The 25,766-nt window shown below is 45.9% G+C and overlaps 1 protein-coding gene across 2 annotated transcripts in view; it reads right to left on the bottom strand.

Annotated features, from left to right (window-relative positions):
• SLC35D2 (solute carrier family 35 member D2) overlaps nt 1-25,766 on the bottom strand; it is a 344,284-nt gene that overhangs the window by 7,150 nt on the left and 311,368 nt on the right. For both annotated transcript variants that reach the window (XM_069227861.1, XM_069227869.1), the window contains one exon: nt 11,825-11,907. In XM_069227861.1, coding sequence (XP_069083962.1) covers nt 11,825-11,907 — 83 coding nt within the window. The remainder of the gene's footprint in view (nt 1-11,824; nt 11,908-25,766) is intronic.

The following is a 25,766-nucleotide window of genomic DNA, read 5'->3' as shown; positions in this document are numbered from 1 at the left end:
TACACAATCCGGTGGTCAGAGATTGAACCTATAGGCTTCATGGATGAATTAATGAGCAACTACTCCAAAGAATTTAACATCTGTCTTTCAGACAATACCAGCCCACAAGATTGTATTAAAGCTTTCACTGTAATCACCACGGGACTAAAACAGTCCCTTAAAGTAGGTTTCAGCAAATCGAGACCACAGACAGATAAAGGCTGGTTTGAAGCTGAATGTACACAGGCCCTTAAGAACCTAAAACACTAATACTATTTACAATCAAAAAACCTTGATAAACATGAATTAAGTCTTAAGAGGAAGGAATACAAAAATGCTATAAAGAAAAGGAAACAGAACTTAAAAAACGAGGTATGGCAATCCCTTCACGATGCAAGCCTCCAGAACGACAATGTAAAATTCTGGAAAATCGTGAATTCTCCCCTCCTATGTGATGGAAAGTTCCCAACAATTGAAATAGCCATCACGGAAGATTGGGTTGCTTTCTTCTCTGTTATATATTCCTCAGAAAATCTGTCCTTCGAACCAAATCTCCCTAGATTAGACTTTCATCCCATTTCTCAACCATTCAGCCTGACTGAGGTCATTGATGCCATTAATGCTAGCAAAAATGGGAAAGCCCCAGGCCCAGACGGAGTCCCAGCTGACATTTATAAAACCAACGTGTCACTCTGGGGCCCATTACTGACGCAGGTGCTACGCGCCTGTTGTTCTACAGCTTTTATTCCGACCTGGGCCGAGTCTATAATTATTCCATTCTTCAAAAAGGGAGTTCGCCAAAATCCTGCATGCTACCGGCCAATTTCCTTGCTCGACACATTTGCAAAAATTGCGGGACGAATTATTCTAAATAGATTGCAAGACTGGACAGAGGATAACCATATCCTCTCGGACTTGCAATATGGGTTCAGGGCCGGGATAGGGACGACGGAGCAAGCTCTCAACCTAGATATTATACTTGGTAAATATACAAGGGCTAAGGCCGGAGACCTATACCTTGTATTTGTCAATCTGACTTCCGCATTTGACTGCGTGGTCCATTCTAAATTGTGGTCCATCTTATTGGATATGGGGGTTGATACTGCTATAGTACATTTCATTAGGGAATTGTACGCCGAAGGCAATGCCAGGGTCCGCTATGGGCTCCAGGGGGAATGCACTCCTTCATTCCCAATCGAACGAGGGATACGTCAAGGCTGTGTGCTAGCTCCTTTATTGTTTGCCCTATACATCAACAAATTAGAGGTGGTCCTTTCCGATGCCTGCAGTGATCTCCCACAAGTAGGTCCTTGAAAGATCCCAGCACTCTTGTATGCGGATGATGACGTTCTGATGGCCCGTACTCCAGTAGCCTTGCAATGGCTATTAACAACCTTTGATAATTATATGGATGCTCTGGGTCTCAGAATCAATTACTCTAAAACCTTTACAATGACATATAGCAGAAGTTTGATAAAGAAATGCCAGAACATGTTAAGAGGTGCGAAACTAGCTGACATAGGATCATTTTCTTATCTAGGTATAACATTTGACAATAAAGGTACATGGGCACAAGCTATAAAAGCGAGGAAATTTTTATTCACAAAAACCATCACGGCCATAAAAAATGTCTCTAAAAAGGTTGGGAGAGTGACTCCTAAAGATATGATGTCACTGTACAACGCAAAATGTGTTTCAGTCGCACTGTACGGGGCAGGACTCTGGGGACACCGGGACTGCAATACTTTACAGCTAGTTGAAAATGCTGTTTTAAAGACAGTTTTAAGCATCCCGAAATCTACCTCAACATTAGTATGTCACTCAGAAATGGGAGCAACATATCTCACAGATTTTATTTGTGTTCAACCAATTTTACTCTGGCCAGGTTGAACAGGAATATTATAGAAGATGCACTAGCACTTTCTCATTCGCTTAAAATTCAATGGCTAAACTACATAAATAATTTTCTCGTGGAGCTGGGCCATCCCGGGCTGTGTTTTACCCCAGACAAATTGAAAACAATCTCTAGGAAAGATTTGAAAAACATCTGCCTCACTCACCTGGCCGATTTGAGATGGGACATAGAGGCAAATAAATACAGTGTTAGGAGACATTGTTTGCTGCAACAAACAGATGGCATGGAACCTTACCTAAGTAACGTTCTGAAGCCAAGACATCGGTTCATCCTTACGCGCTTAAGATTAGAGATTTTCCATCGCCTTGTCAGCTTTTCTCTGGCTAATGATTGGTCCATAGCTTTGCAAAAATGTCCTTGTGACACAGACTCTGATGAAAACACAATACATACACTCTTCTTCTGTAAATTTTATTTAGCCCTGAGGAAAACGTTTGTGATACCACTTTTAAAATCTATGCATTTTAAACAATGTCGACAAGCCTTTCTGTACCTCTTGTCCCTTCCATCAATTATGGTCTGCAATGGATTAGCTTCATATCTGTGTGCAGTGATCAAGGCCAGATTATACCATGAGGCAAATGTGTGAGGTTTAAGTTTTATAACCATTTTTTTCAAAGAGTATTTCTTTTGTTTTAACTAAATTGTTTTATCGACTTTTTATTAGCGCCATTCATCCTACTTGGCTATATTTATATTCTATCTATTTCGTACTTGTTTGTTTTATAACATCGCTTTTTGTATGTATAACCGCTTTTATGATTGTTAAATTCAATCTAATAAAGTACTTTTGATGATGATGATGATGACTTATGTTTTCAAATTTCAAATTAATTTGTCAGTTTGAATACTCAACAATAAGTATCTGTTTTGCAAATCTTTAATGGCTCCTAAAAATACCTAGTTCTCAAATTTAGACATAGGGGGTGATTCTGACCGCGGCGGACGGCGGTCGCCGCCCGCCAAGCGGTTCCCGCCGAAAGACCGCTCTGCGGTCAAAAGACCGCGGTCAAGTGCCCATGCCATTGGCATGGGCACTGCAGGGGCCCCCAGGGGCCCCACGACACCCCATACCGCCATCCTGTTCCTGGCGGGTGAACCGCCAGGAACAGGATGGCGGTATGGGCTGTCAGAATCCCCATGGCGGCGCAGCAAGCTGCGCCGCCATGGCGGATTCCCATGGGCAGCGGAAAGTCGGCGGTACACCGTCGGCTTTCCGCTTCTGGCCGCGGCTGTACCGCCGCGGTCAGAATGCCCGGCGGAGCACCGCCAGCCTGTTGGCGGTGCTACCGCCAACCTCCGCCATGGCGGTAATTACCGCCAGGGTCAGAATGACCCCCATAGTGGTTTAATCCACTTTAACCTCAGTTGCTTGTACACAGGGAAAAATAATAGTACATGCTTGCCGTTTTCATAGCTAGTATTAAATACTGGGCGCATACCAGACTCAGAACTGGAGGCTGACCAACTGCTTGTTAAGGATGCCATTGGGAGAATACCCAATATTAATTGTACAAATGAGTTCCTGCAGACCAGGGTTTACAGATGGTCTAAAATCCCCCCCTGTTTATAGTCGGATTTTATATTTAAAAAAGAGTTTGTTTTTCCTGAGCACAGCACCAAAATCTTTTTTTGACTATGGAAGGTGCATTAGAACGAATAGATGCTATATTTGACCAAAAATCTCCTAGCTTCATATTGGCTAATGTCTTTTTGATATACCTTAGCCAGGGGATATTTCATGCTTTTGGCCTACTAATAATGCCACAGCACTGATCTAACGTTATCTAATTCTTTGGTGGACCAGATTCTTACCCAATATAAAATTAGCTTCAGCCTGGCAAGCTCAGTTATTGGTTTCAAGGCTAAGTCTAAGCGCAGAGACAGATGGGGAGTACTCTGCGGGAACCTTAACAATGATCCTAAAAAAATATTATCTGTGGATTCAAGGCCTTCATCTCCACAGCGGCCCCATAGTTCTGCTCCATAAATTGCCCCATTGACAACCTGTGCTCTATAACTCTCCAATTCCAGGGACACTTAATGCTTCGGGAATCCCCTGATCAATCTCACTATGGCAGCTGCCCTATGTTTAGCAACAGCATGCTCTTTACAACTTGCTTGCCCCACATGACAAACAGCCTGATACCTAGGTAGTCAGTCTTTCAAACATGTTGACACACAAGGTTATCCTGCGCCTTAACAACCTGTTAGGATTAAATAACATGAATTTGGTTTATCTCTAGCCCATGCATGCTACAAAATGAACCAAATTTCTCAATCAAAATCTGGAGGCCTTTTGTGTTTTAGAAATCAATAAAGTATCATCGGCGAAGAGCAATGCAGGCACTTTTGTTCCTACTAAGTTAGGTGAGTCATTTTCACTTTTTGACAAAAAATCTATGCATACATTTATAAAAACAGAGGAATAATGTTGGAGCTAACACACAACCCTGGCAAACTCCTTTATTACTTTGTATTTTACTAGAGAGTTCACCATTAGGGCCGCTACAAACCTGGGCAAAGTTGTTTGAAGGTAGGTATCTAATAATGACTAGCAAGTCAGGTGGAAATTCCAAATTTAAAAGGGCTTGCCACAACTTGTCCCTTGGGACCACATTGAACGCTGCGCGTAGATCCAAAAAAGCTACATACAAACTGCCCTTATTCAAATTCACAATCCTCCAGCCAACTTAGAATTAGCTTAAGATGTAGTTTTCTATCATCCAAGCAGTAAGTTTGTCTAATGTCTGCTTATGGTATATTTTTTGGAGGTTGTCAATCAGGCTGATTGGTCGATGGTTGTCTGGTTTGTTACGAGGTCCCTTCTTACATATGGGAACTATCTCCATACCCTTCCATGTGTCTGGCATTGGGCCACCCTCTAAGACTGCATAGAACACATATATATGGCACCCATGTGTCAGGATTAGAACAGAAGAGATCAGCTGGTATCCTAACCAGGCTTGGGGTCTTCCCTGGTTTCTGTTCATTGAGTGCTGCTGCAGTGTCATCCAGAGAGAAAGTAAGAGTTTGTGCAATACTATGGATATTTTGACATACTGAATAATTGGTACTGGAAAGAGGAGATACATCGCCTGCTTCTGCTAAATAAAGGACTCCAAAGTGTGCTACCCATTTTCTGACTATAATATGTGCCTCTAATTTATTGTGCCCTCTCCTGCCCCATGTGACACTAAGGGCCTCATTATGACTTCGGAGGTCTTTCTGTAAGACCGGCGAAGCTGCTGCAGCCAGCAGATTGCCAGTGCTGTCAGTCTGCTGACCGCCATATTAGGAGTCATTGGAGGACTTCCGCCCATTAATGGGTGGAAATCCCACTCCGAAGAGGCGGTTGCATCACCAGCACTGCCACAGCAGCAAGTCTCCGCCCGCCGTATTACGAGCCGTAATACGGCTTGGCAGAGTCGTGCTGGTGTGGTGAAGCTGGCGATGCAAAACCGCCAGGACCCATCCCCTCCCAGACGACCAGCTCACTGGAAAAGGTACATTGATCGTCCTACGGGGGGTTGTGTGTGTGTGTGCGTGTGTGCGTGAGTGCGAGTATGAGGAGGTGTGAGTGTGAATGTTTCTGTGCATTTATGTGTGCGTAAATGGGGGTGTCTGAATGTGTGTTTGCGAGCGAGTTGGGGTGTGTGTCTGCATGTTTGCAAGCGAGCGGGGGGGTGTGTCTGCATGTATGCAAGTGAGTGGGAGTGTCTGTGTGCATGAATGCATATGCCGATGGGTGTTTATGTGAATGCATGCATGCATGAAGGGTTGCGGGGGTTCTTGTAAGTGTGTGGATGAGTGGGTGGCCATCTGCATGTGTGTGGACGTGTGGGGGTGCATGTGCCAGCAACAGGAATGAGGATTCCTGTCACTGGGCGTGTTACGCCAGGGTTTTCGTGGCGGGGTGACCACCATGGAAAGCCTGACAGTCTGCAGTCCTGTAATCCGGCTGGCAGGCAGAGGCCTGCCACCGGGCTGGAGGAGCTCACCGCTGGCCGCGTCAGGGTGACTGCACCGGCGTGCCAGGTGGCGTTGTGGCGGTTTGGCTTCTGCCAAACCCCACATCTCGTAATGTGGCAGTCTTCACCTCCGGCTTGTTGGCAGTGAGACCGCCATGCAAGGGCCTAAGTGCCAACATCGCTTTGTTTTTGTCTGCTTCTAAGAGCTCTTCCATGGTTGAATTCTTCCAAGCATTTTAGCAGCCCATGTAGCTTTCCTTTAGAAAGAGCAAGCTTCCTTCCTTACATCTCTTTAGCCGGGCTTATTGCATTAACAAGATTTGCTTTTTTTGGCACAGTTGGATTAAACCACTCATGGGCTCTCTGCTGTCTCGGTCACTCTATGGTAGATTTCAGAAAGAACCCTCTGATTTCTTTAAACAGTGCTTTGTGGAGGTTTTTAAGGATGCTGTTTGGACAGCTCTCAAGCAAATAAAAAAAAATCAAGGGCTATACAAGTACTTGAGTGGATTATGTTTGATGCTATCTTGTTAGTCTCTATGGTCACCAATTTGACATTTTGCTTGTTGTTTGAGATAATTAAGTCATTACCTCCTTGGGTTGAGTCGAGGTTATGTAAAAATCAACAATCTTGCTCCACATTCCTAGGTTAACAAATAGGTAGTCCAAATTATTTCTAAAGGATCCCCTTTTAAAGGTTGGAACAGCTGTACTGTCAGAAACTGAGTGACAGCATAGTCGCTGTGCACCAAGATATTGGGAATAATTATGTTCTAATTTTTTTCAAACCCTAATTCTACTAACAAAGCTTGGGGTGCAGTTTTTATGTGCTTCTTAAAAATGCGAAAATAGGTCAAAGGGAGTCAACCTTGTGGCGAAGATCTCTTCCAACATTACAGGAGTTAGTGAAGAATAACTGAACACATATGCTTAGAATTATTTCTGCTTGGGGTGCCATGTTCTTTCCACATTAGTTCCTATCAGTTCTTGCTTCCATATTGTTGCCTGCCAACTCAAACATTTGCTGGTTCGGAGAGAGTCTGAATGCAGTGGCCTTGTGCTTTATCTGCAAAGTTATAACAAGAGAGACCAAAATCGAGTTTCCAAAATATGATCTCAATTAAAAGTGTTTTTTCTAGTAATTTCATACTGGAGAATAAAATTCTGTGTAATAGCTGTAATGTCTCTGAATATAGGACATAATCGCTGGGTAAATGTAAATAAGCATTAAGGGGAAATTGTGAATAGTTTGAAAACAATCAACCTAAGCTATCACCAGCAGAACGTTTCAAGAGCTCCATTGTCCCTTTATTTTCTTTTGCTAAAGCTGATGGTTCAAATAAGTCTCCATAGGTATCTGGTAATGTATCTTCCAAGGGATATCTTGCTATATATGCAAGCTTAATTTTGAAGATGTGTATCTCAGAGTCCATCTATTCATTCTTTTTGAAGTATTTGTTTTTACACTGTTCAACTGCATACTTTCCAGTAGATGTTGGACCGTTGCTACAGTGGTTAATCAATTTTAGTACTTATACTTTTTATGCAGTGGTACTTTGATATAGTGGGTGCAATACCACTGACCTGGTCAGTAAACTGCTCTGCCTCCCGTGGCTCCACCTGCTAAGTAGAGCCCTCATCCCTTGTTCCTCTGAACCTCTGGCCCCTGTCAGGAGTTTGAGGCCCTCCTCCACCTGCAGGCATCTGCCTGTGCCTCAACCCTGGTGTCTAGTGGGAGAGCTCTGCCTTCCTACTAGGCTGCCTCTCTCCTTCTTTTTCTCTGCTTCTCTCTCTGTGTGCTCTCGATTCCATGTCTGCCCCCCTGTGCCCCTTCTGCCGTTCGCTCTCCTCTGTGCCCTTTTGACTTTGCTTTACTTTTGCTTTACTTCTGCTTTAATTTTGCTTTATTTTTGCTTTGCTTTGCTTTTAGTTTGCTTTTCCCTCCACTCTCTCTCTCACTCTCGCCCTCCCGCCTCTCTCTCTCCCCAGCCACTGCTGCCCCTGCGGCCCCGCCCCCTCCGGTCCCTCGCGCTGCTCTCCAGCCACTGCTGCTGTCACCTTTTTTCACTGCATTTTCGCCCCTGCCTCCCAGCTGTCTTCTCCTTCCCTCTCCCTACTTAATGGCGGCAGTGCCGCTGGTGTGCCGAAGGCGCACCAAAGGCAAGCCCGTCTGCGTCCGTCTGCGCCTGGATCGCGCCCAGCGCCGGAACTCCTGGCTCTTGTCCACCCCACCTCCACCACGCACGTCTTCTTTACGACACCGCCACCCTCTGCACCCTCAACACCGGCCACTCACCAGCCTGCCTTCAAGCCTCCCTGCTGATCACCTGCGGACCTTTCTGCTGCCGGAACTGCACTTTCACTAGCCTCTATGCCAACCATCATACATGCATCCTTCTCAACACCCGCTCCGTCCACAAACACCATGTCGAACTATGGAATCTATTCGACTCAGCTTCCCCAGACATCGCCTTTCTGACCGAGAGCTGGATGAACCACTCCTCAGCGCCTGACATCGCCATAGCCATCCCGGACTGCTACAAGATCACCTGCAAGGACTGCTCCAACAAACCAGGTGGAGGCATCGCCCACAAGAACATCCTCAGGATCACGACCAGCACCAAAGACGCCCTCAGCACCACTAACACCTGCGCTTCCAGATCCACACTGACCCAATCACCACTCTCCGAGGGACCCTCGTCTACAGATCCACCGGCCCCCGACAGCAGTTCAGCGACTCAATCACCGACGTCATCAGCACACATGCTCTCCCATCCACTGACTACATACTCCTTGGGGACTTAAACTTCCACCTCGAGAACTCCAATGACTACAACGCCACCACCCTGCTCGACAACCTCTGGAACCTCAGCCTCAAACTGCTCGTCACAACACCCACCCACTCTGCAGGACACACACTCGACCCAATTTTATCCACCAGCAAACACGTCTTCTTCAGCCACACCACCAAACTCCACTGGACAGACCACCGCTCCATCCACTTCTCCTTCGAGAAACCCACAACACTAATCACTACCCTCTCCTGGAACCCACTCATCAACACCACTGACACTGATACAGCTGCCCGCAACTTCAGGCAATGGATCGACAGCGGTGCCAATGCTCTCACCCCGATCAAAGATCCCTCCACAGACGCACCGACAGGAAGGCCTTCTGGGTCACTGCCGACCTCCAAAAATCTAAGCAGACATTCCGAAGACTCGAAAAGAAGTGGCGCCATAATCAGACACTGGACAACCACACAGCCTTCAAAAACGCCATTCACAGACACCACCAACTCATCCAAACTGCCAAGAGAACCGCCTTCAAAGAACACATCAACAACAACGCACACAGCCACAAGGAGCTCTTCAACATCGTGAAGGAATTCTCCAACCCCAGCTCCCATGCCAACGCCATCCCGCCATCACAAGACCTCTGCGACTCCCTAACCTGCTACTTCCACTGCAAGATCACAGACATCCATGACAGCTTCAGCACCCAGACCCCCCGGGCAACCACCAACACCACAGACTCACCACCCACCAGTCTCCTGCTCTCCTGGACCCACGTCAACGACAACGACACCATCAGAATCATGAACACCATCCACTCCGGCTCACTATCTGACCCCTGCCCTCACCACATCCTCAAAAAAGCAAGCTCTGTCATCAACAGCTCCTTCAAGACCTCCACCTTCCCAAAGAGCTGGAAACACGCCGAGATCAATGCCCTCCTCAAGAAACCCAAGGCGGGCCCAAAGGACCTCAAGAACTTCCAGGCCATTTCCCTGCTCCCCTTCCCGGCAAAAGACGGCAAAGCAACCACAGTACCCAAACTGCCCTCATCCCGGCCAGCGACAGCATCAGAACCATACTGGACATCGGCGAAACTGCAGCCCTCATCCTCCTCAATCTCTCAGCTGCGTTCAACACTGTCTGCCACCACACCCTACGCACACGCCTCAGCAATACAGGAATCCGTGACAGAGCCCTGGACTGGATCACCTCCTTTCTCACCAGCAGAACTCAGAAAGTCCACGTCCCTCCTTTCTGCTCTGAAGCCAAAATTATCTGCGGTGTACCCCAGGGTTCGTCCCTCAGCCTGACCCTCTTCAACATCTACATGGCTCCACTCCCTAACATCGCCTGATCTTACAACCTCAACATCATCTCATATGCCGACGACACCCAGCTGATCCTCCCCTCACCAAGGACACCGCCAAGCCCAACCTCCACAATGGAATTAAGGCCATCGCCGAATGGATGAAGAACAGCTGCCTTAAACTGAACTCTGACAAGACTAGGTCCTCATCTTCGTCTCCACCCCATCCGCATGGGATGACTCCTGGTGGCCTGCCACACTGGGAACAGCTCCGGCACACACCAACCACGCACACAACCTAGGATTCATCCTGGACTCCTCACTATCCATGACCCAGCAAGTCAACACCATCTCCTCCTCCTGCTTCAGCACCTTCCGCATGCTCCAAAAGATCTACAAATGGATCCCAAGGAAACCAGAAGAACAGTCGCCCAAGCCCTCGTAAGCAGCAAACTGGACTACAGCAATGCCCATTATGCAGGAACCACAGCCAAACTCCAGAAAAGGCTGCAACGTATCCAGAACACCTCTGCACACCTCATCCTGGACATCCCCTGCCACATCACAGGCCACCTAAGAGACCTGCATTGGCTCCCCGTCAACAAGAGAATCACCTTCAAACTCCTCACCCACACTCACAAAGCACTGCACAGCACCGGACCAGAATACCTCAACAGACGGCTCTCCTTCTACACCCCGACCCGACAGCTGCGCTCAGCCGACCTCGCCCTCGCCACCGTCCCATGCATCCACAGAATTACAACCGGCTGCAGACCATTCAACACTCTTCCCACCCACCTGCGTCAGACCAAGGACCTCCTTACCTTCAGGAGACTTCTCAAGACTTGACTGTTCGAGCAGTAGCAGTCCTCCCCTCCCCCCAGTGCCTTGAGACCCTCTGAGGTGAGTGGTGTGCTTTACAAATTCCCTGATTGATTTATTGATTGGCTCCCCTGTAGTGGCATATTGAATCTTAAGGCAGCAACAATTAACTGTAAAGCTCATAGGAACATCATTCATTCTTTTTTTGGGTCTGTGCTGCCCGCAGTTATGGACTTCATGTCCAATAAAGTACTATATACATATACTCATACTGTACAAAAAATGGGCTTTTAGCCAGCTCTCTCCAGCAATTGGTTGGTGATATCTGTTTATGAGTTGCCATTGGTTAGGTTGGCTGTCATTATAGCCATAGGATTTCATGGAAAGTTCCAGGGGACTTTAAGTAGTCACATGTAGTAACCTTTCCAATCCTGCCCCGGTCAGTCAACCTCCCCACACTTTCTTTATGCCTACCCCACACCCACTGATGTGCACTGATACCTGTTGCTGGTTGCTACCACTTCTCATGTTTTTGGCTTTCCCAAAGTTTCTTGAATGGCATCAAAGGTACTGGCTGCTATGCATGTGTGGGGAAGCACGGGGCAAAAACATAGACAAAGACAATAGGAAGGCACCCTTTATCAAAGTCAAGACCTAACACATTCGAAAATGATTGATAATACATGAATTGTTGCAAGGACTTGCCCAACAACATTGAAACATTTTCCTCTGGCTCCCTTTTATTTTATCTAGACATAAAAATATTGTTGGCACTGTGGGCTTTCTATGCTGGTCACAATTTCTCTCTGCCATACCACCTTCGCGTCTTTAGTAAACTAGTAGACTATTATCCTAATCAGGTCACAAGAAACTTGGCCTTCAAGCCAATTATCTCATTAAACTAGCTTGCAGTCCTGCTTTTGTATTCATTTATTGCTGTTAAAGGAATCCTTTCTCTTTAATTCAATCTTGCTTACACTGCGCAATTCATGCAAAGTATTCAAAAGACAATTTAACTGTAAACTGTACTTACCAGATATTCAAACCGAGGAAATTTAACCACGAGAAATGGTAATCTCCACCAAGCAATATTCCAATGTAAGCAATAGACACGTTCTACAGGGAAAATAAGGAAAGCTAAAGTGTATCTTCATTTACAAAAAGGCAAAACAACACTTAGAACCAAGAACATAAAGGGCCTGATTACAGCCTTGGCGGAGATAATTACTCAGTCACAAATGTGACGAATGTCCCATCTGCCATATTAGAAGTTCCATTGGATATAATGGAACTTGTAATACGGCAGGCAGGATATCCGTCACATTTCTCACATAGGAATCCCCTCCGCCACGGTCATAATCAGGCCCATAGTGTTATCAATGAAGTAGATGAATATAAATAGTGCAGAAACATCATGGGCCTGATTCACAAAAGTTACTTACACTTTTGAATAAATTACACATTTCGGTGAGTTTACTACTTTATCCTTATAGACAATATTTGATTGTAAGTTACTACTAAAACAAAAACAATATTAAATCCAGCACCAAACATGGCCAACCACTGGTACTGCAATACCCTCCCATAAAAAATGCCGGAGGTAAGGAATTAAAAGAAATCCCTATAGGAAATAATGTTAACTTAAATTAAATAAAATTACTTAAAAAATTAAAAAATATAAATAAGAATAATTTAATGTTAAAAATATATAAAAATAGAATTTTATTATTTATGTATAGAGCATTTTAATTCCTTATTTTGTATTTAAAAATTAATGTAACCATATGTTTTATTAAAATAGAAGTAAATGAATTTTATTTAATTTTGTACCTCACTTTCAATAAGTAATAATACATCCTATAAATATGCAATAGGTGGAGGTTAACAGTCTCTAGGAGGGTAGCCCTGCATGTCTGGCATTCATCTATGTACCTAACACTGACCAGGAAAGGTTCCGATGAGATACTCTTCAGATAATAGCAGCATTTGTCGAAGGCCCTCATATTTTTGGAGGGAATTTTAATATGGTCCCTTGTGCCTCCCAAGATAAATTGCACCGGCGGCATGGTTGGAAACAGGAACTATCCACAGAGAGGCAAGCCTGGTATACACTCCACCCCTTTAAAATAGCCTTCTCACTACTCAGCAGCATATTACACATATGCTCATATCGACCTCCTTCTCATAGATAAGTACCTGGAGCACACCTTGCTGGATTCAAACAAACACCCTCAATACATCTCTGGTCATAGCGCAGTCACCTTGACCCTTCAGGTGGGAAACAACAGCATGGTCAATGTCACCTTAATGACCCCCTCTTCTTTGACGCGGTTGCAATAGCAGTGATCCAAGAGACACTTACTGACTACCTGCCCCAAAACGACACAGGCAGCAAAGACTGCACAGTTCTGTATGCCCTCAAGAGTGGAAACACTTCATTCAGGAAGTAGCCAGGCTCAAATGCGCACACGACTGCACTAGAGCCCAACTGACTGCAGAGCTAGCGACTCTTGAGCAACAAAATAAACCCTCCCCCACCAATAGAATTTGGAGAAGGGTTCTTATGATGTGGGGCCAGATACGTACACTGGAGCTAGAGGGCTAATTATTTACTGAGCCGCATAGCAGCACGCTTCCACGACAGGGGAAACAAACTGGGCACCCTACTGGCTCACAAACTGTGGGCCCACCAGGCATGCAGACATGTAGGCGAAATCAAGACAGGGGACGCCTGGACACTTTGACTGAGGGCAAACTCTAGGCCTTCCACTCCTTCTATCAATCCCCTTACTAGGTGGAACCCAATCTCTGTTGCACGTAGAGAATTGTTCCTAAATTTGGTCACCCTTCTCAGGCTCTCAGTGGCCATGGCTTATCACCGCACCTCACAGCCACTGGTCAACTCAATCTCTACAAAGCCCCTAAACCAGATGGCTTTACCCCACTTATCTACAAGTGCTTTGCCACCAAACTCCTTCTGGTCCTTACAAAGCTCTTCAACTCCCTGACCATGGAGCATGGAGCCTTCACCAACATGACAGAAGCATCAATTCACTAACAGCTAAACCAAGCAAAGACCCCAAGCTTTGCCCTTTTTATTGCTCGATATCCCTCCTAAAACCTCTTCCTAATCACCTCAACCCCTGATGCCCGACTTGATCCATACTGATCAGGGGTTTTTAAAATTGGCTGTACAACTAGTGATAAAACCAAACTTGCACTTTATCTTAATGATTCACCAGGAAGAAGGGGAAGGCAGCTGTCTTCTTGCCCTTGGATGCCGAAGAAGGCATTTGACATGGTTGGTTGAGGAATGCTCTTCGATGTACTCAAGTACTTCATTCTGGGTGAGGGGATGGATCTCAGCACTCCACTACAATCCTCCTGCAAAACGGAGGGTCAATAGCCACTCATCATCACAATTCTGATTCAAGGGGGCACTCATCAGGGCTGCCCCCTGTCCCCTCTGCTATTCAATCTCTGCCTGGAATCCCTTCACTAGAACATCAGAAAAATCCTCAGATTCACAGCATCTCCTTCTGCAAGAACACCTTCAAGGTATCAGCTTTTGCAAACAACATTTTACTCCCCCTTACAGATGCCAGATCCTCTCCCAGGTCCTAATTCCTCTCCTAGAAGGATTCCAAAAGTTTTCCAGCCTTCAGGTTAACATAGAAACTGATCATGATGAGTGGGAACACTCTAGTGGAAGCCCTCACCTCAGTAACACTGTTTTGGTGAGAGCCAACTGTATCAGATCCTTGGTTATCCATTTAAGGTCCAACCTCTCTGTCTGTGCCAAACTCAACTTTGAATCCCAGTTTCGCAAAACTAAAACATTTCCGTTGGCCTGGAGAAACTACTCGCTTTCCTTGGTGGGACATTTAACAGTCCTCAAAAATGATCCTTTTGCAGTGTATCCTGTACCTCTTTCAAGCCATGCGTTTCCCTATCCCCAAGGAGGAATTTGCTTGCCTCGAAGCCGCTTGCACGACTTACATTTGAGGAGGGAAATGTCCCAGACTGGCCTTCCAAATCTGCATGCTTCACCCTAAGGACGGGGGACTGGGAGTGCCACATTTACTTAGTTACTACCAGGGCTCCCAACTGCACTACATTATTGAATGGTGTAAAGGAAAACTAACAAGTCCTGGTGCTTTATAGATCAGAACCTCACCTCCAGACCTGTGAGCGAACTCCCCTGGATTCCCAAAGCCTCAAGGGATAGACTTTTATATATTTCCCCAATCACTAGAGCTACCCTAGCAATCAGAGACTCAATGGCTACCAAGCAGGGACTCACTTCCTTCCCCTCCCCTTTCACTTCCATCCTAGACAATCCCAAGTTCACTCCGGGCTTGTTGAAATGTGCTTTCAAAATATGGAAAGAGGGAGGCTGCTTTAGCCTCTGAGACTTCTTTACAGAGGAACATGTGAAGACATCTGAGGAGTTCAAACTTGATTGTGGGATCCTGGAGTCTGAGCCATTCCACTACCTTCAACTACACCACTGGGACTCACACAGCAGCGCTATGTCCCAAGCAACGAGGGAACTCACCCCTTTTGAAAAGTTCCTCCAATGCCTCACCTCTTACAAACACTTGGTCTCGAATGTCCATAGTATTCTCAATGCACAGACAGCAATACTTAAATATCATACCAATTACACTGGAAGAACCATATACGGATCTTCCTAGACACAAAAGAATGGTAGGAAGTGTCCCATTGCAACACCAACTTTGGTCATCATGCACGAGGCAGAGAAACCCTCTATAAAATCAGACCTCACCACCTACATCTCATCAATGGAGCCCAGCCTAGGAAATCTGGTGCAGATGTAGCGACACTGGCACCCTCATATGTATCCTTTGGTCCTGTCTCCACCTGGAGGAATTTTGGGGTGCTATTTTCTCATTGATCTTATGGATCCAGGGCGTGATTAAGACAAATTCCCTGAATTCACAATCCTAGGCAGATCTGCAGAGGGATTTTACCCACTTCACTTCACAGCGGGAAAATGAATCTCCCACCAGTTCTTAGCCCCCAAACACACAATTCTTTCACTCTGGATAAAACCCGCCATCACTACATATAAAAATTGGCTTAATAAATTGTGGCTCCCACTGAGCCACAAAAAGATTACCTATGGCTTGGTAGACAAATCACATCGCTTCCAAAAAGCAATGTAAGACCCAGTTTTTGCCCACTTCAACTCAGACTTTCAGGCATGATTATGTCCTCAGAGACGCCATGCGTTGGGCGTACTGGACAAAACTTTACTGCCTTGTTATTGTGCAACTCACAATGTGCAGGCCATTATGTTCAATTATGTGCTCAACCTGGTGTGGGAATGAGTGACGGTGGGAGGGCACTAATTGTTATTTTGGAAAGTTGTTTTGAGGGTACTATCTTCTTGCCATTAAGTGTAAAAACTTAATAAAAATCATTCAAGAAAATAGTATTTTCCTTATGTGTGAATTGTTTTTTATTTAAACTACAGAAGAATATTTAGAATTTTGAATTTGGTTTTATATTTCCATTTATTAAAGTTTCAATTAAAAAAGTTAATAGTGCTGTAGCATTTTTTTTGTTCTAAATTTAAAATAAAACTATGAAATGAATTCACATTAATTTGTAGCAATAGAATATTTTTTATATTTTTATTTTGCTGTACACATTGCCATGTTGATCTCTGCCCCAATGCGAAGGCTGCCTATAGTGAAGAATGGGGAAAATGAAAACAAAACTACTTAACTCAAAAATAACTATTAAAAATATCGGCCAGATTCATAAAGGTAAACTTAGACGTTTGGTCTAAACTCAAACCAAACGTCTAAGTTTACAACTTTGGGATTCACAAAGGGCATTTACGAGCAGTATCTTTCAGTCTGCACTCGGTCCGTAAAAAGCACATGTTCAAGCTGCTAAGTCTTTAAGGTTGGATTAATATTACACTGACTTACAGCCTGAAGGCAATTAGTTTGTTACATGAAAGCTCAGACAACCAAAGTAGACAAGGGGCACGGTGTTGTTTATCCCTCTGACAACCCTGAGTGTAGAAGAGTTGCGTAGGGCAGTGGGTCAGCCCACTTCAGCTACTGGCTCTACTGCCTATTGAGGGATGGCCTTTCATATGACCTCACTGTATTTCAATACACAGTACTACCACCTTGGCAGCCACCACCCCAATTCAATGTAAAATAGTTGTAGGATGCATCCCGGTTCCCAATGATAGCAGCAATGTATACAGAGAACTATAGGACTTTTGAATTAGCTCCACTGCCTAGGACGCACAAGTAAACATCAATTTCAACCACTGCTGTAAACAACATGCACAGCAATGCTACCGTGAGGAGAAATCAAGCCCAGACACTCACTCCCACACTCTCATTCCGCACCGCTACGCGGTGCCATGGATATCAGGCATGCTAGCATACATGCACACCCACACACTTGCTTCCAGCACCCTTATGCAGTGCTCTGACAGCCGGCAGGAGAGGTGTAAATGAGTTTACAGACCCCTCTCCTCCACCCTCCAACCAATTCCCGCCCCCTCAGACTTAGAAATGAAGAAACCTTTCCCAAGATACTAGGCCGCTTGCAGCCTGTCGTTACACTTGGTCAGGATCTCGGGGCAAAGGTACAGAACAAGAAAGAGTGAATGGCTGATCAGGCAACAGTCGCAAATGGAGGTTTGATCCCCACAGGAAGTTCACTCCGGTATCTCCACACTGACCCTCTGGTGCAGGCCCCGGTCTGCAAAGCCCAGGGGGAGGGTTGCCTCGAGACATTCTGTTCACAGTGGTGCCCGGCCAACCCCGGCCAATTCCGCTTGTACATGAAAGCTCCTCCAGGGAATGAGACGCCACAACTGGTGCACGATGATGTGAGTCACACCAGGCACTTCTGAACACACAATCAGTTCCCATTCCGTACCTCAATGGAATGAGGTACAACGTCTGGTGCACAATGACTTGAGCCGCATTAGGCCAATCTAGCCACAAGCACAGAGAAGTCAGTTCAACGGTACCACACGAGGTAGAATGCAACACTGCTCCGGGTACGCCCCCACCTCAAAGGGTCACAACCAGTGACACGACACCACATGCAATGAGCATGCAGTCAGGTGTCGCACAAAGGAAATGGGCACACTCGACAACAGTGGGCCACACAGGGTCCCGCAACCAGTAATCTGTTCACTACTAACCAAACACAAATGCGTGATGTGGCCCCATGATGAGGGGCCACTCTCCTTGAATGCTGCAGTACTTTGCAGGCTCCGCACCAGGCAAATCTAGTCTTTAGGGACAATTCTTAGTTCTACACTCACACCGCCGCTACTCGGTGGAATCCAGCAAATGACGTAGACATGTAGGACGGCACCTCTCTCAGGATGACACGGTAGAAGGTGTAGGTCCCTTGCAGGAGGTCTTTGATGTCCCTGAGACCTCCACATAGAACAGGGGGCAAGCCAACAAGCCCTTGGAAAGCATACTCCAGAGTGCCACACTGCAGCAAGTAGTGTGCCCAGGCTATCCACGATGCAGGAAGGGAGCGTGATACCTTCCTAGGACAGTAAATATTCCTGTGCATATCAGATTCCTCTGGCAGTGTGCACCATGCATTTCAGTGACTCCATCCTGTGCTCCTGCAAGCGTATCTTTAAATTGCTGAAGTGTGATATCCCTAGTTATACTCAAGTGTGCCTTTGAAGTTGGGGGTGGTTCAAAGGGTTCTCCATCGGGCTATGGAATGTAGACCTTTAAGTTTAGTGGTGCCATGATCTGACTCTGACAGGCCAAGTGTCAAAACCTCTCCCTCCATTTTATCCAGCCAGGTCCTCAATTGACAGAAGTCTGCAATTCCAGTTGCCCAAGTTTTATAGCTGTCGCTGGGGAATGCACAGATGTGGTTTGCCTCAGACCCCAGTGGAATGAAGCTTGAATTAAAAAGGCACACAAAAGGGTTTTTAGAACATGGAAATGCCCACTTTCTAGAGGTGGCATTTCCAAGGAATTGCTGACAAAACCAGCTTTACCATTGGAAAGGGTGTGTCTTTAGGAATCGTATGATAGTAAATATTATGAGGCTGCTACATTGCAATCCACTATTGCAGCTAGGATTATAAAATTTTCCCCATATTAACCTATGGGCAATAAAAACACACATGGGCATTCTTCACTCCACAAGCACATTTGTCCTGGCGCATGCACAAGCCTGCAGGGGCAGGATGGTCGCAAGCTTTGAAAACACTGCAAGGGTGCAAGTGCGCCAATATAGGCCTGCTGTGACATATATATAAACACTAATGTGCAAGTGTGCACATAATGACAAGTTGCACCAGGCTCAGTATACATATGAAAACACCAATGTGCAATTGAATTTACTCAGTGCAGCATGCACTACTCCTGGCGATGCTTAATGTGCAGCAATCTTGGCAAACTGCAATTTTGAGTTTGGAGGCCTCAATCTGCTTAGGTGCCATTTTGACAGTTTTGTTAGCTCAAACATGAACAAACTTGTGCCCTTTTTAAACATTTTCCGTGTGCAGTGGTCTTGGTGAATCAGTTTCACACGTGTTGTCATTAAGGAAAGGATTCAAAATAGAACAGAACAGGACCTGCCATTTTATCCACAACAGCATTATGAGAAGGCTGTATAAGCGAGTACTTTCAACTGAATTGGAATAATGCCAGGACAGTGATGTATGGTTGAAAGAGCTGCCAGAAAAAGCACAAGATGCAATAGACCATTCTTCTGGCCAACGTCCAGAACGCTTTGCCCAAGGTATGTTTTATCTAGTTTCCAATCAATGATGTGTGTTAAATAGATACATGCTGGGTGGATGACTGCCTGCATTACGGAGTTTTGGGCATTTTCAAGACATGCTCAATCTTAAGGTACACAAACAATTCTGGTGATCGTGCAACCTTTGTGAAGGTCATTATCCTGGGTTTACAGGTTAGGGTTGCTATGACCAGGAGACAGATGCACAAGGTAGGATTATAGAGAACCCTGTTTTTCAGGCTACATATGTAACAGAGATCAGCCTAAGAGTCAGAAGCCCAAACGCAGTCAGGTGTTGTCATGACTGCAGCATCATGTGAAGAACGCTTTCCACTATCAAGCAGGGGAGATATGCCCCCCAGGCTGAACCAAGAGGGCTTTACTCTCCTTTGGCTATAGTTAGTAGGGGGGACATTAGAAGGCTTTTAAATGGGATATGTTAGGCAACCAGCCACTGTTTAGACTTGAGATGACACTGTGGCTGGTAGCTGAGTCAGGGAATCAAGTCTTTTATTGGCCCACCCACGAATTCCCCTTTTATTAGGGGCCAGAGGGGTGATTTTTTGTGTAGATGTTTGTGATGAAACAGGTGCACTTAAGGGGGTTAAGTAAATTGTTGTTGCTGATGAACCGGGGCTGAGTTAGCAGTTTTCCAATGTTTTCAGAGGTTGAATCACTTTTATTGCTTTTTGGGGTGGGTGAGGAAGTTTGGAGAGGAGGGAGGGACTACCTTTATACTTGCAGAAGGCAGGAGGTTAAGGTTTACATTTGGACGAAGTAAGTCTGGGTCAGGTTGTATAGTACAGGTAGTCGAGTTGGGGGAAGAGGAGTTGGCTCTCAGTTGGTATGGGTGGTCACGAGCACCAGTCTCTGTGATTTTTGCACTGGAGAGCTGTCAGCTTCCCCCAATGCCACTGATGATGGGTGGCACTCCTAACCATGATGACCTGCCGGTACTCAACGCATGACATCTTCCTAAGTCTGCTCAGCAGTGACCCTGGTCTGGTCATATAATGGGTCTCCTTCTCCTTCTTCACCAAGTCTCCGGTGCTGACTCTTTCTGAACCAAGACATGTTTCTTGAGATCACTGCGTTGCCTCTCCTTGCTGTAATCATGGTCCCTCTTACTTTTACTGCTTCCCATATACCTTTCTCAAAAGTGATGCAAACTTCCACCCGGGATGATGATCTTTGATGACCACTTGGTCACCCACTTGTAGGCTCGGCTCTTCAGCTCTGCCGGTTACGGCTTGCCTTGTCGTTGTTGGTTCTCCTTTTCTCTTGTGCAGCTCGTACATCCAGGATAGCTGGCTTCCAGTTTGGACCAATGGGTAGTAGATCTCATGCTGACCCTCTGATCAGAAGGTCACTGGGAGCACACCCTGTGGTGCTAAGAGGGATTTGCCGATATGCTCTTAGAAACTGGCGTAGGCAGGCCTCCAAGTCTTCTCCTTTTTCTACCCCTGTTCTCAGCACTCTGTTGAGTGTCCTCATAAATCTTTCCACCTCCCCATTTGCCTGTGGCCATTGGGGGGTTATTCTCCGATGCTATGTTCAGATGGAGTAGGTATTTCTGAAACCTTTATCCTTGAAAGGGTGGGCCCTTGTCTGTTTTCATTTCCTCTGGTAATCCTAGCAATGCAAAAATCTTCTCAAGGGCTGGTTTTATGCACTCAAAGGTGGTGGACCGCACCAGTTCAACCACTGGAAATTTGGTGTAGCTATCAATAATGACTAACATAAGCATACTCTCTGGAAAACTGCCAAAGTCCATGCTCACGGACAACCAGGGCTTGGTGCTGGATGTTTCAATGATCACAGGGCTACAGGTGGTTCACTAGCTGTGATTATGAAGGATTGACAATTTTTCACCCTCTCCTCAGCTAACCGGTCCATGCTTGGGAACCACACATTGTTCCTTAAACAAGCTTTCATTTTGGCAATCCCTTGTTGCCCTTGGTGTGCCAACGCGATTGTTTGTTCCCAAAAGCTCTGAGGAATGACAATCTGATGTTTCCACTGGCTTAGGCTTTCTTCGCTTTCACTGAGTTCAACCCGGCATCTCCACAGGTGCATTCTCGCTTCTAGTTCATCCGCCTTGAAACCTCTGGCCCTGTCTAATAAATTCCTCCACTGATGTTCTATTAGCGCTTCAGATACTAGCTTCAGACAGATGTCGACCGTGGTTGCTTCTGCAATTTCTTGTAGAGACTATGCTCTGGGACATACCATCTCCATTACCATCCTCACAAATCCCTCAGTTCCAGGATCATCCTCTTTTTCCTGTGCCTGGATCCATCGCCATGGAATGAAGTGACAAATAATCAGCCGAATTGTTTACCAATATCCGGTAAACTACCTCAAAAGAATATTGATAGAGCTGAATGGCCCATCTCTCAATCCTCTGCAGACCATTACGAGCTGTGCTTATAAACAATGATACCAACGGCTTGTGATCTGTCACAACTTGAAATCTTTCCCCACATAGATAAAGATGGAAATGCTTGCAGGCCCAACAAATGGCCAGTGCTTCTCTTTCAATTTGGGCAGCGTGTCTCCACAGCGGTGAGAGCTCTACTTGCGTATGCAATGGGGGCCCACTCACCCTCACTTTTCATCTGTAGGAACATGGCACAGGGCTAGCGTCCACAATCAGTTCTGTTTGCCATGCAAGACTGAAGTATGCCATTGTGGCATCAAGTATAAGAGCCTTTTTTATGTCCTTGAACACCTGCGCAGCCTTGCTGTCCCATTCCCGGTGGACATCTTTCTTGGTCAGTGTTCATAACGGGTCTGAAGGCATGGCTAACTTGGGAATTAATCTTCTGCAGTAATTGGTCATCCCCAAGAAACTGTGGATTTCAGAAGGATTGTGCGGTATGGCTGCCATCCGGATAGCGTCACTTTTTTTGGGTCAACTTGCAGCCATTAGTAGAGAACTTGTATCTAAAGAATTCTTCTTCGTTGGTGCAGAACCAACATTTTTGACAGTGAAGAATCAGGCCACATTCCACCAGTCGCTGTAGAGTAGCTCTGAGGCTAGCATGATGTTCTTCCAGAGTGCTTGAATCACTCACATTGAATACCCCTACCAGGCCTGACAACGGCGCTTCACATATGGCTTCCTGGAAAACCTCCAACGCTGGCGACACGCCGAAGCTGAGGCGTTTAAAATGCTTCAACCCCCATATGTGTAGAGAACAGTGTTACATATCTTCTGCACTCCTCCAGTGTGAGCTGATGATAATCAAATTTCAAGTCTAGTTTTGAGAACCATTTAGCTCCATTCAGATTATCCACTATTTAATTTATGGTTGGGGTTATGTGCCTCTCTCTGTGGATGGCCCTATTGGATAATCACATATCAATGCAAAGTCTTATAACGCCAGGCTGCTTAGGTTTCAGAGCTATAGCCAGTGGTGTAACCCAGGGGGTGGATCCTGTCTCCTTCTCTATGACACCCGTTTGCTCTAGCTGTTCAAACTCTCTCTCTACCAGTGGGAGAAGATAGAAGGGCACTCTTCTGTGGTGTAAAGCTACTGGCCGCATGGTGTCTTCAATGTGGAACTTGACTTGTACTCTTTTGTACCCCAACCCCTTGAAACGTTATTGGAAATCATTCAAAATATTTTCAGCATGCAACATGTGAATTTGCCTCGCAAATAAAAACCAAGCCAAAGTCCTCTGCAGTGTGATATCCAAGAGTTCCACTGCTCTCCTTCATCACGTGAAACTTGGCTTGAGGCTTCAAGTCTCTGTGAGCTACTTCCACATCAGTGACTCCTCTTAAAAGAACAGGATCAGTCACTTCAGAGGTGTAAATTTTGTCTTTTGTTGAACGGATCTCAGGTTTAGGGTTCAGTTTACAAACTTGTGCTGAGTCAGTGATATTTACAGATGCTCTGGTGTCGATAAGAGCAGTGATTTCCATGCCTCTGACATCCACCTGCCACATGGGAGGAGACCCCCCACCTCTGGTTTTCCCATCCTGTGAAAGCGATTGTGAAAACTTCCTCTTCCTCTTCCAGCTTCACTCTTAGTTCTGGTCTTCCATCGTTCATTGAGCGACAACTCCTGAATGTTCATGCTTCAATTTCCTTCTATGTTTGGGTCAGACCCTGCACCGGAACACCGACAGACATTTGCAAAATGGTTCTGATGACCATACTTCAGACACGGCTTTCCTTGGGTGGGGCATCCTCCTGGGGGGTGCTGGGCCATCCCTCAGTTTTCAAACACCCTTGCTGGGACCAGTTTCTCAAGTCCATGCTGGGTGTCGCTTGATGGCGTCCATTTGCTTCTCTGTAACTTTTCCGACATTGGTGGTGGCAGGTGCGGTTAAACTGTGGGCAAGGGCCGATTCCATTTTGTCTACCCCGCTGTCGGCAAGTTCATGTGACCTGGCCAGTATCAAGATTCATTGAGTGTGGTGCCAGGCTGCTGGAAGATTAGTTTCTAGAGATGTGATGACCAGCACCCCTTAAATAGCTGCACCCTGATTTTGTCTTGTCTGTCAATCCCAGTACATGTGCTCGCCAGCTTGAGCAGTCTTGCGAAGAAGGTATCCACCGACTCACCCTCTGCCTAACAGGCTTTCACAGTTGCGGTTCAACTGAGGGTCAAAATTTCTGTTTAAAACAGCCACAGCCGCATCAGTCTTCGGCAAATCCTGAAATTGATTATACAGTTTATCACCTCCCATGTGTAGCATCATGCAGCGTTTAACAGCGCCGTCTGCTTCACACAAGGCACAAAAGTAGCGCTGCAACCTCCCACTCAACTGACACCATCTCAGTGCTGCTGTCGCTGGGTCAGGCAACTGGGTAAATTGTGGTAGTGCTGCAACAGGGACATGAGTGCAGCATGGTTGGGCTGGAGGAGCAACTCCTTAGGGTGGCACTGACATGCCTCTCTTTTCCCTTTTTTAGTTGTGTTGCTCGTGCTTTTCTTTTTTTTTCCCTCTCTGCCTCAGATTATTCAGCCCCTCCCCCAAAGTCTCAGGAATTATGCCTTGGTGGTTGGGTTATAGAAACAGTACACTCCTGCTTGTAGTGCCCTTCACTAATTTCTCTGTTTGATTGGAAAAAAGAAACAGCTTGCAACCTTCATTGACTAGGCCTCTCCTTTCCTCCTGCTGTACTTCACACATGCCATGTGCACTTCCAGTGTACTCTCACGAGACAATGTGTCCTCCCTCTGAATGATTTACAGCCACATGCCTTCCTCTCGCATCACGTATGCCTTGTCCTCCTTCACTGCTGCCTTAGTTCCACTGGGTGATTAGCTGGAAACCAGGAACACCACTTTTCCTGGATGCCATGTGGTGCAGCGTTGTCTCCACCGGGCTTGCACAAAGGAGGGTTTACGCTCTGGGTGCTTCACTCATATGAAACCGATCACTGGGTGAGATTGGTCTGGCCCAGTGTGGTGTCACACTCTTTCACCTTCCGGCTGTCGGGTGAAGCCGCTTCGTGCTCTTCGGAGACACAGTGATTCTGCCCAGCAACAGGTGATCTGATGCTGCTCCACTGCCTCGCTGCCTGGTGCAGATGATAGCCAGTCACTCTATGGTCCCTTTCAAACATGTGGGAGATGCCTTGTCGCCACTGTAAATGGCAGGGTGCAGGCATGCACCAGCCGCATGAAGGCCTAGGTTTCAGGGGGTAATAAGGACACAGACATGGTAATTTCAGTGTAAGCGTACTCTCTCCTTGAGCAGCTAAGGCACCTTCATTTAAGCCTTTTGGCCAAGCCTGGCCCTCAGGATGCATGCCCATATATATTGCATTGTAGTGCCGAGTGTCTCGCTACACTTACATACAGATAATCTCACATTAGTGTGAAAAGATTGTTGGATGTCAGACTTGAAGGATCTTTTGATGACTGTGTAGGGAAGTAATAAAAAGCAAGACCATACAAGTTCAAATAAACGTTCAAGTTGTGACACGCTACTTTGTGTTAACGTGGGGCATTACGATTTTGAAAGATGCCAGCAACTTAAAAATGATAAGGAGATTTTGACAAAAAACCTGAGGGAATTTGATGTCCATATTGACTTGCATTGTAGTTGAGGTGGGGGGGGGGATTTTAAGCAGATGAAAGTTAAAATCAAGCCATCAACACAGTGGTGGCTGCCAGAAAGTAAATGTGGTGGGGAAATAATAAATATATTTAAAATAAAACTTACC

The sequence above is a fragment of the Pleurodeles waltl genome, chromosome 1_1, assembly GCF_031143425.1.
Source record: "Pleurodeles waltl isolate 20211129_DDA chromosome 1_1, aPleWal1.hap1.20221129, whole genome shotgun sequence".
Classification (NCBI taxonomy): domain Eukaryota; kingdom Metazoa; phylum Chordata; class Amphibia; order Caudata; family Salamandridae; genus Pleurodeles; species Pleurodeles waltl.
Note: the sequence above shows the minus strand (reverse complement) of the source record. Positions and strands in the feature narration are given on the sequence as shown.